At 39.9% G+C, this 15491-nt stretch overlaps 1 protein-coding gene and 1 long non-coding RNA gene across 2 annotated transcripts in view; one reads left to right on the top strand and one right to left on the bottom strand.

Moving 5' to 3' along the window:
* The window catches only part of ME1 (malic enzyme 1), a 117832-nt gene that overhangs the window by 33833 nt on the left and 68508 nt on the right, over positions 1–15491 (top strand). Inside the window, 2 exon segments of the mRNA XM_033143316.1 lie at positions 6748–6823; positions 9432–9593. Coding sequence (XP_032999207.1) covers positions 6748–6823; positions 9432–9593 — 238 coding nt within the window.
* The window catches only part of LOC117043549, a 69734-nt gene that overhangs the window by 30979 nt on the left and 23264 nt on the right, over positions 1–15491 (bottom strand). The window lies entirely within an intron of this gene.

Raw genomic sequence — 15491 nt, 5'->3', positions numbered from 1 at the left:
GCTTTTGTAGTTTCAGGATAATTTCTTTGCTTGTATCATTGCCACAGCTTACATTGTTGTACAGTGGTACCTCTGGTTATGAACTTAATTTGTTCTGGAGGTCCGTTCTTAACCTGAAACTGTTCTTAACCTGAGGTACCATTGTGCTAATGGTGCCTCCCACTGCTGCCGCGCCATTTCCGTTCTCATCCTCAGGTAAAGTTCTCAATCTGAGGTACTGCTTCTGGGTTAGCGGAGTCTGTAACCTGAAGTGTGTAACCTGAGGTACCACTGTACAGGAGAAAGAGCTAATTCAACAGAATGCTGTTCCAGAGGCCTTTATCTGCTACTCTATCCCCATGTTCTTATTTGCCAGTGGGGTCTTTTTGCTGTCCCTGTTCAGCCTTCCGATAGTGTCCCTAACTTCCAAGATTACCCATTCAGGCCCTCAGCAGCACATAGAGTTCTGGATTCAGCTGTCAGCACATTCTCAGACTCTCACTCCAGGGGTTGCCCCAGGTCCTCAGCAGCTTGGAAGATTTCCAGTGAGCCTCTGTAGTAGAGAAAGGTCGTAGCAATCTGGGCCAAACTCCAAGACCTGTCAGCACTAGTTCCTGCAACCTCTCTTAATAGCCTCACCCCCTCCTTCCTGGAAAAGCAAGCATCAGAGTCTGTCTTTTTCTAAGGACAAGTGTCCCCCCACCTTAACATCATGAGTCTAGATGTGCCAAGGAAGCCCTTGCTCCTCAATCTGTCTGATTTCCTTTCTCGCCAGTCACCTCACAGTCAGTGTTTACTTTGTGCCTGCCTCTGGGAGCTCATATTCTAATTGTGTTCCATTACAAACAGGTTGTCTGAGTCTGTCCATTATGGAACGACTTTGCCAGTTAATAATGAATTGTTAGTATAGTATCCACTGTTTTTAAGTACCAAGTTTACTATTTTGAAACAGATTGGTCTTTCCAGTATTGCTTGGGTGTTCCAGTACTTTGTCTCTGTGTCTATCTTGCTTATTGCCACTGATGAGCAAACAAAAGAGATGGACTGTTCTAAACCTTCCTCATAATTATGTCACATACCACAGCTTCACAATGTAAAAATTAATCAAACACAAAGTGTTGTTTGTCTGGTGCCCAGGTTTGATGCTACTGGAACAAAATGTAATAACAGTATTTGACCCAAAAGTGATCAGACTTGTTTAATTTGGAGCTCAAATTTTATTTCTAAAATATATTGAAAAATATGTTTTTACTTAAATTGCAAAATAGGCTTTTTTGTTTTGTTTTCTGTGTTAGAATAAATGTAAACCACAGCTAGCAACTGAATTAATACTGTGATTGTGAGTTACTTCCACAATGATGTTAACAATACAAAATACACTACTTGCCTCAGGCTTTAATTTGGAATACAGTTTTTTCTTCTTCCCTCAAAGTCAAATCTTGGAAGGCCCCGAGCACTCAAGTTTGGAATACAGTTTTTCCTTGTTGGTCAGCCAACTTTTAAATGCTGCTGATTATTTCTCTGAACTGGACAACATTCTTTGACACCAATGCTCTCTTCAAGAGATAAGGATGATCAGTTTTTAATAGCAGCGCTGACATTTTTGCAGAAGTGAACATTAGCATAATTATAATCATGTGTAATAGACAAACCATGAACTGGCCATGTGCTCTCCTTCTCATCCACCCCCGTTCCCCCTCTCACTCTATGGTTTGTACAGACTGGACTTTGTCTCTAAACCCAAATTATTTGTCTCTAAACCAGTAGTGGCTGGTATGGTGGGGAAGAGCCACAGATTTGCCCTTCCAGCACCAGTGTTCCTACAGCTTACCTGGACAGGGCTGGCCTGGGGCTGGGCAGTAGCAACACACCAGTGGGAGTGACATATTGGTTCTGCTGATGCATCACACAACTCTTGCTACTGGAGAGTGGCTTTGTGGCTCTGCCCCACCACAGTGGCTGCTACTGCTAAACCAAAATTGGAAATCATAGTGTGAAATGGGTTTGGAGGCAAAATATAGCTTGACCATTGCATCTGAAGTTCTGAACCAACATGTGTATGCTACAGGGAATGTTCTTTTGATTCACAGTTCTTCTTTTGATTCAATCCTAAAAATATGTATTCTTCAGTGAACAGTAGAACAGGTTTCTTAGTAAATAAGTTTAGGTTTGAAGACTAGTAGCCCTATCCTATGTATTATTACTTTCAAGTGGACTGACATTGTTTAGCTTTCAATGGACTGATTTGTTCATTTTTATTGCATCATGGGATCCATTTTCTTGTGGCTGGGTTGTATGCTGTGTCGGAGCCAGATGGAACAGGCAAATTACTTTGTTACTTCTCTCAGTAGTCCTGCCTTTCTGGTAATGCATAAATCAGACTCAAGTTCTAGAGGTGCCAGAAAGAAAGGTTCCAAAGATATTTCAACAGTACTGATGTCCTGCTCCTTTTTTAGTGCAATTTTTGTATTAGGAGATCTACCACAGCATAATGTGCAAGAGCAGTTATCTTCTCTCTATGCCAAGATTGTTTTTTCCTTCTCATGACAAAATGAATTGATTACAATGATCTGCTGACAAGCACAAAGAACTACAAGTGACCCCAACTATACCATAAAAGTATTAATACTAATAGCTAGAACAAGATAGTTGATTAGAAACAAAACTAAGGGTAAAAAATACATTGGAAAATGATAAATTATCATCAGTTTATCATCACCTTCCATGTAAATGACCCAATTGGCTCATTTTGAGATTGTTTGTTTTTTAAATTCCAGCCTGAAAAGTCTTCTCCGGATAGAATTACTTCTTAGCAGAGAAATTGCAGATTGCTTTAAAGGCTAATGCAGGCTAAAATGTTACAGGAGTCGTCTGGGATTCTCTTTTCCCAAGAGCTGCCCAAACCTGATTTGTTAATCTAGAGGACAGAACAGTTTTACTTCCAGTGGAATATTCTGAAAATAATCTAAAAACAACAAAGAATCCTATAACACTTTAAGGATTAACAAGTTTATTAAGGCATGTTTTTGTGGACTAGAATCCATTTCATGAGAAACAAGATGTGTTTATGATAGATACATGTAATCTCCAAATTAGGAGCCAGCGACAGAGCATAGATTATAAGAAGCATTTATGAGTGGAGGCAAATGTGGCGTGACAGTCTTGATGTTTGATATCAAATTTTCAAAAACAGTTATTATAATATTGTGGCAATTTTTGATCCTGAGGCAATAACTCTCCTCCCCCACAAGTGTATACAGGGGGCCCTTGTCCTGTTTGAAGTTGTGGCTCTAGTGAGCACCAACTGATGCTACAGATTTTTTTGTTTGAAAAAAACCTACTGTATTTGGGAAACTGTTAGATACTACAAGAACATAGGAAACTGCCTTATACCAAGTCAGACCATTGAGCCATCTAGCATAGACTTCTCCATAGGGTCTTGTACAGAAGTTTTTCCTAGCCCTACTTGGAGATGTTGGGTATCAAACCTGGGATCTTCTGTGCAAAGCACATGCTCTGCCACCACTGAGCTACGGCTTTCTTGCCTTTCATAACTACGGTACAATGGTACCTCTGGTTGTGGACGGGATTCATTCCAGAGCTCCGGTCGGATCTCAAGGTTTCTGCAACCGGATGGCTGTTCTGCGCATGTGTGTGGCTTGATAGAGCGCTTCTGCGCATGCGCGTGTGGTGAAACCCGGAAATATACTTCCAGGTTTGCCGCGTCCGTATCCCGATGGATACGTAACAAGAGGAGCACATAAGTAGAGGTACCACTGTATTTCTAATAGCTATTTTTTCATCACATTTCTTATACAGTGGTACCTTGGTTCTCTTGGTTCCCTTGGCTTACTTGACGAACAAATTGGCTCCCGAACGCTGCAAACCCGGAAGTAAGTGTTCTGGTTTGTGAACGTTTTTTGGAAGCCAAATGTCCGTTTCGGCTGTTGGCATGGTTTCTGGGGCCAATCAGCCAATCAGAAGCTGTGCCTTGGTTTTCGAACGTTTTGGAAGTCAAACAGACTTCCAGAACACATTGAGTTCAAGAACCAAGGTAATTATTTTTTCCTTACTAGCATCCAAGCAATTTTTGTGTGTGGATGATGATGATGATTTTATTTATACCCCGCCCATCTGGCTGGGTTTCCTCAGCCACTCTGGGTGGCTTATAGCATATATAAAAACATAGTAAAACATCAAACAGTAAAATGTTCTTTACTTGATCCTTGGAATATTGTATCTAAAATGATTAACTCATCTCTAGCACATTTTAATTCTACTGCCAGCTTGAACTTTTTTCCTAGCTAAATGGGTTACATTGTTTTAACCTCTTTTCATAAAATAGATTATCAATTACTGGGAGGATATATTTCATATTTTACATAAAATAAAAGTTTTTCTTTATACTTGTTTGGGTTTGAATTCATCTTTCTTAAATGAGTGCCCCAAACAGGACAACTGTATTTCATATAAGACATCAGTAGTGTCTGGACAGTGTGATTCCCCCCCCCCTTTAGTTCTAGAAAAACCTTATAATTTCATTGTAACAATTAGGGTTAGAAATCAGGGTGGAGGGGTCATGAGAAGTTTAATTTTAAACACCCAATAAAATCTTAAGAATTTTAGAAGATCCTGCAGTAAATACGTTATGATGCTGTAGCGATAAATTATATTTATTGCTGTAACTTACTTAGACAGTCTAATAAGATGCATGGGAATATTCCCATGAGAATGTCTTGAACACGAACATAGCCTAATATGGTTTGGGTTCTCCATTTCTGGCACAAGGCTGAAATAAGTCTGCAAATATTAGTATCCTACAAAAAACAACAAAAGTGTTACTACCCTGCTAAGGTATTAATGGCTAGTGCTTCCATGGACCCCCTTTTTAAAAAATGGTATTACATTGGCTACTTTCCAGTCCTTGGGTATATTTTTGTTAGAAGATCAGCAATTTAAGATTTGAATTCTTTAAGAACTCCTTAAGTGGATCCCGTCTGGACACAGTCATTGGTATCAAAAACCCAGAGAGTTTGCAAGAGAATCAGCAGCATTCCCCCATCTCACTCCTGACAAACACGTATAAATAGCTTTAAAAAATAAATATAATGAAGATAAGGTCAATTTCAGGTTTCTATATCTGGAAAAACCATGCTAAAAGTCTTATTTAGGCTGCAATCCTATACTCACTTACATCAATAGGGTTTATTTCTGAGGAGTCATATACTGGATTGCATTGTTAGCTAAAGCTTTTTACTGCACTGTAGAATTTATGGAAATACATGTGGGCATTTATATTTTTACAATGAATCACCTACATTTCCCCCTTCATTTAAATTGGACCCCATATTTCCCATATGCATAAATCCTGTTATATATTTATCTGTTGAGTTAAGTTATCAAAACACTAGGTTAACTGAAGTCATGGTCTTTTCTGTTACAGTGCAGGGGTCCCCTTGTTTTTTCTGGTTGTGTAAAATTCATTGCATTTTGCATACTGTGTTACAATCTCTCCTAACTTTAGTTAGTTTTTAACGTTAATAAAAAGTCTCCAAAGTTGAAACTCTTGCTATTTCAGCTTTCCTGTATACAGCTGTATACAGTTATTAGTTTGGTTCACAGAACACATTTCCAGATTGTTCTTAGGAGTTCTATTTACCACACTTATTTGCAATCTGTGAACTTTTAAAAAAGAATGTTGAGTTTTAAATGATATTGCATAGCTATTTCATGCCAGTTTGGGTGGTGGAAAGAAAAACAAATTGCCTTTTATTTTCCCTATCGCTTCTGACTCTCCCACCTATTGCTGAGTAGGGCTGTGGCTAGGCCTGTTTTTCCAAAACTGAGCCCTGCTCACTGTTTTACATTGCCTTCCTTGCTTCTTGCCACTCTCTAATCCTGTTTTTGTGGGATGAGAGGAAGTTTCAGAATCATATTGGCTCTCCCTTTCAGAAGAGGGGCATTGCTTTTCAGGGTTCCTTCATGTCACCAAGTGTCATGGGCTGATTTGCTCTTGCAGCAAAGTTGTTCCTATGTTCAGCACATTGTGGGAATAAATGATGCCCATTCACATATGTAAAAGTAAAGGGTTACACTTTTGGGGTATGGGCTGAACCTATTTCTCTTCTGGTGATCTCAGTGCCTGCAGTAAGAAGCAAATATTGCCTTAGCTATGTCACAGTTTCTTTTACGTTGTCCATGAAACTCAAATGAAATTCACGGGGAACCATGCCATCCTTAGTCTGTGTAACCCCATCCTAGATTCCATTTTTTGGTCATGCTGTGGGATGGAATGTTGGGAACTTATGTTACGTCTGTAGCCTATTGTCATGATGTGTGGGTATGTGTATAGGGAGAACAGGTAGACATGAAATGCATTTCTGTGTGATCTGCACAGTCACATCCCCGCTACAGAATTCCTGACAGTGTTAGGCTGGGCTATCCCATGCATATTCCCCTTACCGCAGTAGTGTCCCTGCTTGCTATGCCTAGCTTTTCCACATAGGAGTGCCAACTACTCACTTATATGGGAGAAAAAACCTAGATGTACATGTGTCTAAATTCATTCTCTGACTCTGGTGATATTCTGTGGACCCCCCCCCCCACTAGTGACAATCAAGTCTGCCTAGCCCTATCCTCGGTTCTTGTTTGTTTGTGTTTCCAGCATGTGTACATCATGTGTGTGTGTGCATATGATACCAATGATTTAAAAAGGGAAAGCTTCATGCCTGAAAAGGCTAGTTTTAAATTTAAATTATTTTCTTACAGAGGACTCTTCATCACTCCCCATGATCGAGGACATGTTGAAACACTGCTTAAAGCATGGCCTGAAGCTGTCATCAAGGTGGGTTCTTTAGTTACAAGTAATATGTGTCAGGTCTCTGGATGACTAAAATAATAATATAAGCCAGAGCTGAACTATATGATTAGCAAAATGATCTGGTGTAGATTGTGAGTAGGTAGAGGACTGCGTGCTCTGGTCCATGGTGTCATGAAGAGTCAGACATGACTGAACGACTGAACAACAACAAGAGGACTGTATATTTGAATACCACCAAACAAAAATACAGTATTAATCCGAATGTATGTTATGAATCATTGGAAGTAAATTGAAAATCTAATCTATTACAAGTTTGCCACAAGTCCCTTACTACTACTGTACACATGGAATATTCATAAAAAGTGGCCACCTTGAATAGTACATAGTTACTGATCTATGCAGAATATTAGTTTCCACAGTAGTCATTCTACTGTGGTTTTTTATGCCTTAAATCTTTAACATGGACCTCCCTCACTTTTTTCTTTTCACTATTGGAATTGAGGTCACTGTAATATTTACACATTTGCTAACTCTTCACTTAAATGATACCAGAGTGGTTTACAATATATACACCTAATGCAATAAAATATTGAAAAACATAATAACATTCAAACCACTGTAGCCAATAGTTAGAACCAAGCAAGGAATTAAGAGCCAGCAACACTTGGGTGAAAAGATGAGTTAAACAGGCACTAAAAACTCATAAAATTTGTTGCCTGTCTTATTTTAGAGGGAAGGGAATTCCACAGGCCTGGTATCACTATGGGAAACTCCTTCCCCCAGGATGCTGCATAATTTGCCTCAGCAGGCAGTGGTACAACCAACAGAGCCTCCTATGAATATGGGAAGACATGGGAAGACATGTATGGGAGTGGGCATTCTTTCATATATCCAGGCACCAAGTTGTTGCACAGGGGCATATGTGTCGTCTTAAATTTGGCTTGGTAGCAATTTGGCAGCCAGTGCATTTCCTGCAAGAGTGGTGTAATATGATCATGGTAGTTGCCCCACTTGGCAGCTAGCTGCCTCAGTTTGAACCAGCTTCAAGAGAAGCTGTGCATAGAGAATATTACAGTAATCCAGTCTTTAGGTTACCAACATGTGGCCCACTGTTGCTAGGCCACAGTGGTAGCTGCTTGGCACACTAGCCAAAGCTGGTGCCTCCAGCAACATTAGTGCATCTTTCCATGTTCTGGCTACTGGGAGGTGGTAGTGACAATAGCCAATGTGTCTTACACCTCATTCCAATTTATATGTTATTTCCTTGTGGAGCCAGAACAGAATAGAACAGACAATTTTCTATGGAATGCAGCACTGAATACCTGATTTTTAAATAACTATGACTGCATTCCTCAAGAATTTAGCAGAAGAAAAGTTCATTAAAAGAAACTGAAACTGTAGCACATAAAGCTGTACACAAAGAACATAGAGATTGTAATTTCCTGGGCCTTAATGTGCCTGGTCCCCTTCTTTTTCACCAGTAACAATGTCTAAAGGCTTCTCTGATATTTAAGCAATTTTCTTGTTCGCATCATCTTATACAGTTTTTTAAAAAGTTTAGCCAGAAGACAAATCCAGACTTCCTTTGTCAGCAAAATAATCCTTAAATTGGAAAATATGAGTTGCTAGACCAGTACAGTATAATTATTCAGACATGTTATAGCCGCCGTATGTTAGTCATGCATTGGTGCAAGTGTTTAGGATCAGGATGCCAAGCTTTCTTTCTATTTCAAGTACAGAAGCTGATTCAGTATCATTGTTTGAGCAATTAATTATATTATCTTATTGGGGGGGATTGTTCAATTAAAAATGCTGCATCAATTGCTTGGGTAGCAGGGTTTTTATATATATATAAATAGAAACAAATGGCAACTACTGTTTTAAAAGAGGCATTGTATTATGTGTGAGAGAACTTGGCCAGAATACATTTTACAACATTACTTGGCTGCAGCACATATTTGCATCACCTTAGAATACTGAGAAATTTTAACCAACGGTTCCACTTCCATTCACAGAAGCGTCTTTTATCTATTTGAGGATTCTGCAAGTGGAAGGGGAAGTTGCACCTGCAGACTCTTGTGCTGTCCCCCCATATCTGCTCTAGAGGAGTAGGGAACCATCTAGAATAATGTGGAGGTGGCCCAGGAATGGGGGTTTGCAAGAAGAAGGGAAAATGGTGAAAATCGCCTTCTCCCTTCCATTTGTGGAAACCTCTGCTAGATCAAACACGCTTCCGTGAATGGCAGGGCAAATTTATTTATTTACATTTCTATCCCACGTTTTTTCTTTATCATGGAACTCAAAACAGCATACATGGAATTCTCTGGCAGTCTCTCTTCAAGACATGAACCAGACCTAGATCTGCATAACTCAGTGCCCCCCCCTACTTTGCATCTATTTGTTTCTCATATGCAAACATAATGGATACATTAATCAACTACGACTCATGCAGTTACAATAAACTAAAGATTTGTTTGCACAGATAACAGCCCTAGAGAAAATGTAACACACCAAAGCAGTATGGAATGCTTTGCCACTGTTCTTAATTTGAATCAACCTATTTACGAACGGACATGAAAAGAGCATAGGACACGTTTCCAATTTTACACTGCTTATACTACTTTCCCTCTAGGCTATTGTGGTGACTGATGGAGAACGTATTCTTGGCCTTGGAGACCTTGGTTGTTATGGAATGGGCATCCCAGTGGGTAAACTAGCACTTTACACAGCATGCGGAGGAATGAAGCCCCAGGAGTGTCTGCCTGTTATGCTTGATGTGGGAACTGACAATGAGGTAACTGTTGTTTCATGCTGTCATGAACATTTGATATATTTCAAAGAAGAAACGGACAAAACAGTGTAATAGTATTCGCCTGTTCGGCTAAAAGGGTATGGCTAATATTCTTTCCCAGAAAAAAAAATCCTCAATCATTGCATGACAGTAGTTCTGATGTATATTTTAAACATTGTGTTACAGTCCAGGCAATCAGTCTGTCTTTGTAGACTAGCCATTCTTCAACTGGTGGGGTTGTACTCCAATAATATCTAGAAGTCCAATGTTGAAGAACTCTGTTCTAATGCAAACTTAGAGGCTTTTGCTGCAGCAGTGTCCTGAGCAAGCTCTATGGGATATGGACACAAGGGAAGATACAATGTTTTGTCAAAGTCAAGTGTGCCAAGGACAAGTTGGGACTGGTGGTGGCACACCTGTAAAATACTCCTTGCATAGTGTGCCTGCTATAGTTTAATGCATTAGTATTTGGGATGGGCTTAGCTCCTGGCACAAGAGGAAGGCGCTCAAGGAATGTCTTGTACAAATAATGGGATAGCAGCACTGTACTATGCTCTGATACCATCCATGTAGTTCCTATACTGAAAATAAATTTTCCAGCTATTGCTGGTATTAGTGGTGACCTTATAATTTTATGAGCAGCACATTAGGAAACACTAGTTTGGATCCTAAGTTCTACTTACAGAATGGGATTTCCTTGCCATTTCTTTTGACTACTCCAAAAAAATTGTACCTGAAGATTGTGGAATGCCTCCAGAATGGCATGCAATATGGTGTATCAGGGCCTTCAACAAAATAGGGAAGTTGGTGGAAATCAGAGACATCCCCTAGCACAAGCAGAAGAACTGTTCACACTAAGGTTTTACCGGATACAGACCACTGTATATGTGCAGTAATATTATATTACTCTTGCTTGAAAATAATAACATTTGTGAAAGTTATTTAACCTTAAAATCTGTCCTCATGATTGTATCCATTAAAAGAAAAATCCCCATGATTAGGAAAGCCTGGGCACATGGCAATTTCTGTAAAGTGGGGTAATGATGTACATTATTGTAGAGCAAAACTTATGGAAATGATTTGTATAAGACTATTTTAATAAACTCAGTTGTAGAAGGGGAATAGTGGAAATGGGATGTGATGAAATATTTTGGATGGTTTAAACTATGTAGTGATGAAAAGGAATGCAAAAAGCATCAAATGCTTTTGAAAACAGATCTGACCATTTACTGTCATTGTTCCAGAAAATAAGAAAAAATATAAAATTGCACGCAGTGGATTTCCCAGTCATTAAGACAGAGAAAATCTTGGAATTCAATTTGAAACAGGGAACAGATCAGTACAATATGTTAGCCTGCTGTCATTGAAGCAGATAGTCTTAGAAGAGACTGAATTTATTAAAGCTAGTTGGGAATTTCCTGATGGAAACTATTTTGATTTCTTAAAAATACTGTGTTTCATTGAAACTGGAATGTTGCAATCTTATTATGCTGTGAAATGGAACTTCCAGTGGCAGACAGAGCTGTCTAGTTCCTAGTCAAAGGCTGCAAGGTTCAAGACTGTTTCTACACAGTTTCTTTCACAGGGTTCTGATTATATTTTATTATATCTTCCCAAGCCACAGACAAGTCCACACAGATAATTGTTATTTTATTAGGAACAAAATGTTTCTGCACCGGAGCTTCTAGCTAGAGCTGGAATACATGAATCACCTTCTCTAGGTGGTAGATTACATAAGAGGAGCAATTTATTTGCCTCCAGCCTCCGTGTACATAATTATTAGTTCCAACCCAGGATGCACAGGATGTGTGAACAGACCTCCGGCTATAGGGTGGTATATAAATTCAATTAATAATAAATAATAAAAATAATTATGTGTGAAAATATTGAAAGACAGCCAAGCCCTGTTTCATGAATGTTGGATTTGGACCTAAAGCACCAAATCAGAAGTATTTCTGTGTGGAAGCAGCCAGTAGAATTTGAGGCCAGGTAGCAGCTTTGCACCTGTTCTCCTTTCACCCCAGGATAACATGGAGAAAAACCTAACCACAAGGGACTTAAAGATTCATTTGTAATGCAGTATTCTTTTTCTACTCCCAAGTCATAAGGGTTATGCAAGTATTGCATTGCAAACAACTTTTTGTCTTCTCTTCTGGCCTTGAAAATTAGTATAGGGATCAAATGGAGAATTTCTTTTTGACATCTCTATGTTCAAGGGAGAGGTTTTGGTAGTATGCCTTACCTCTTGGAGGCTGAGCTGGTATTAGAATTTAAAACATAAGAGTTGCAATGGGACTCAGCATACCAAATTTCATTCCAGTATCTCAGTTGGAAGAGTTATTGCATTACGGCCAAATAAACTGTACTGTACTGTACAATCAAATGGGATGCCAAGTGGGCATGTTCAGCCAACAATTTTGATTGAACTTGCGAGTTTTGGTCAGAAGGCAGTTGAGAGACAGTAGTCTTGTGAACAATCATCTCTAGTTAGAGGGTGCATGTGTATTTTTCAAACTTATGACTTTATAACTCAGACACCTATATAGTAGTAATAGTAGTAGTAGTAGTAGTAGTAATAATAATAATAATAATAATATCATTATTTATACCCTGCCCATCTGGCTGGGTTTCCCCAGCCACTGTGGGAGGCTTACAGCATATAAAAAACATAGTAAAATATCAGATATTAAAAACTTCCCAAAACAGGATGTCTTCCAAAAGCTGCCTTCAGATGTCTTCCAAAAGTTATGTAGTTCTTTTATCTCCTTATCTCCCCACACCCATCCACACTCGGTCTCCCCAAAACAGTACTTCTGTCTTATAAGGATTCAACCTCAATCCGTTAACCTCTATCCATCCTCCAACCACCTCCAGACACTCACATAGGACATTCACTGCTTTACTGGTTCCAATTTAAGAGAGAAGTAGAGCTGGGTATTGCCCGCATACTGGTGAACACCAAGCCTAAACCCCCTGATGATCTCTCCCAGAGGCTTCAGATAGATGTTGAAAAGCATGGGGGAGAAGATGGAACCCTGAGGTATCCCACACGTGAAAGCCCAGGGGTCTGAACACTCATCCCCCAACATCACTTTTTGGACACGACCTAGGAGGAAGGAGCAGAACCACTGTATAACAGTGCCCTCAACTCCCAACCCCTCTGGCCGGTCCAGAATGATACCATGGTCAATGGTATCAAAAGCCACTGGGAGATCCAGCAGAACTAGGAAACAGCTTTCATCTGTTTTTTAAGAAGCCGTTTCTTTCAGCAGGTCTGGGAAGATTCCCACAAAGAGGGAAGCATTCATCATCCCATGGAGCCCATTGCTCAGCCCTTCTCAGCTCACTTTTATGAGCCAGGGTGGGTAAGGGTCAAGGAGACAGGTGGTCAGTTTCACTCCTCAAAGCAGCCTGTCCATGTCCTCGGAGGTAACAGATTAGAATTGATCCCATGCAACTTGACTAGTCAGGACTCTAGCACTCTCCCACCCCAGCCTTATTCCCACAGTCTACCTCTTTCCGAATCTGAGCGACTTCAACTGCAAAGAAGTTTGCAAAATCATTGCATGAAATCTTAGGGTCCTCATCAGGCAAAGGTGGCTCCATTAGATTGTGAGCCACCTGAAAGAGTCTCCTGCTGCTGTTTTCTGCAGATGCAATAGATGCGGCGAAGATCTTCTTCTTGGTAGGCTCAACGTTGAGCTCTAACCAATGTTTGGTCAGATTCAGAATGAGTTTTCCGCCACTGGTGCTCTAGCCGTCTCACCGATTGTTTCATCGTCCTCAGCTCTGGGGTAAACCACAGTGCCGTCAGGACTCCATGCAGTTGGAGAGGACACTTCAGAGCCAGACAGTAAATAGCCCTGGCTAACTCTGCATTCTAGCAGGCCACCAGGGAATCAGCTGACAGGCAATCAACATGGAATAAAACATCCCCTACCACTCTCTGGAAAGCATTTGGATCCATTAAGTGTTGGAGGTGGACCATTTGAATCGGTCCCACCTCTCCGTGAAGAAGAAGGGTCTCGGAGAAATCTAGTTGCTCTAGGAAGTGATCTGATCATGGCACTTCTTGTGTTTCACTTTTACTTAATGTCAGATCACCCACATCCATAAAGCTGAACACCATGTCTAAGGCATGTCTGAGGCTACGGGTCGGGTCAGCCCATGGAGGGCATTCTTTCCAAGAAGTCCCAAGGGGGCCCCTTGTAAGGTGGTGTTGGCATGGATGTTAAAATTCCCTAGGACAACCAAACCAGGAGAACAATCACCACGACCAGAAGCAGCTCAGGCAGGGAATCCGTGGTGCAGTGGGGAGGTCAGTACACCAATAGGAATTCTGTACTGCCCCTGTTGCCCAACTTCCAGAACATGCACTCAGAAAACTGAGTCTCCCCAAAAGGATGCCTGGTGCAAACTAATGACTTCCTAAAAATCACTGTAAAGGCTGAGTTCATGGAAGACAATCTTACTTGGCTACGAGTGATTGCCAAAGAAGAAGAAGAAGAAGAAGAAGCTCCTTCACCCCCTATGCTAAGTGTTAAGATGCCACCCTCCAAGACCCCTCACTAGCTGAGTCAAGTAAACAACGACTCCAAGTTTGGATTGTGGTTTGCTTCTCCTGTGCACTAGGAGGCAGGAGCAAAGTGAGTGCAATAAGCACATTTATGGTAAACCATTAACTGTAGTTCATGGTGATGTCCAAATGCACTCTATTGGTTCCTTGTGGTACTGATATATAAAATTGATGTTAAAGATAGCTGTTATTTTCTTTAGAAAAGAATGTATAATTTATATAAATTAAACTTCACAAAATTTGGAACATCTTAATGTAATACAGTCTTCATACCATGTATGTCCAAATATATATTTTTACATTGAATTAGGTCAGAGTGTTCATAAATCCAAGAGTGAATCGTTCCAAAGAAGAAGAAAAATCAAAGGATATAAAATTACAGTGAGTGTTATCCAATTGTGAATGTACTGAGTACAATAGCACATGGAAACGCCAGTGCACATATTACCTGGAATGTGTTTTATTACACATGTGTGCAACAGGGAAATGTAGACTTTAAATGCTTCCCTGATGTATTCTCTCTCTCTCTCTCTCTCTCTCTCTCTCTCTCTCTCTCTCACACACACACACACACACACAGACAGACAGACAGACAGACAGACACCCCTCTGAGATTGCTGGCTTTGTGTTTCTTTTATTTAAACAAGACAATATTTACAAAGGATCTACATGTTCTTGAAATGTGGCAAGTAAAACGTGTGAATATTATCAAGTCAATGCACAGCCTACTCATTGTTCTCCCATCCCCTCATTGTACGACTTGTACTGTGATACTCATTTCTGTATGCATGACTGAGATGGTACAGTTTTGAAATAAAGTGCAGGTATAGCTGTGGATTGGTATGGATATGCCACTTCCCACGCTCTTGTTTGTTGGTGTAGCAAATATTCTGTTAGACATGTTTAACACAATACTTTTAGCTTAAGTGAACTACTAGATGTGGCTGCTGGAAGCATTTTATATTGAGGAGCCTTCAAAATGATAAACAGCAGAAGGCTGCTGTAGTATGAGGTGTCACTGGACCATTTCCATGCACAGATGCTGCAGTATTCTAAGGATGGGAAGCAGGAACCTATTATGGGGACCTGTAAAATGAAGAACCAGATACATACTACAAGCTGTCACGTGTTTTAATCTGGTTTTAGCTTTTTACTCATTTTAATTGATTTTGAACATTTCAAATACTTGTTTTAACTATTTTTCTGATGATTTTATTGTCTTGTTTTTTATAAACAACTTTGAGGTTTTATTATAATCAGGCAATATATAAATGCTGTTGAAATAAACAAGAACAAAAATAATAAATAGCATACTTCAAATTCTT

Source organism: Lacerta agilis, chromosome 3 (genome assembly GCF_009819535.1).
Source record: "Lacerta agilis isolate rLacAgi1 chromosome 3, rLacAgi1.pri, whole genome shotgun sequence".
NCBI lineage: Eukaryota > Metazoa > Chordata > Lepidosauria > Squamata > Lacertidae > Lacerta > Lacerta agilis.
The sequence above is the reverse complement of the archived record's forward strand: the minus strand, read 5'-3'. Positions and strand labels throughout refer to the sequence as shown.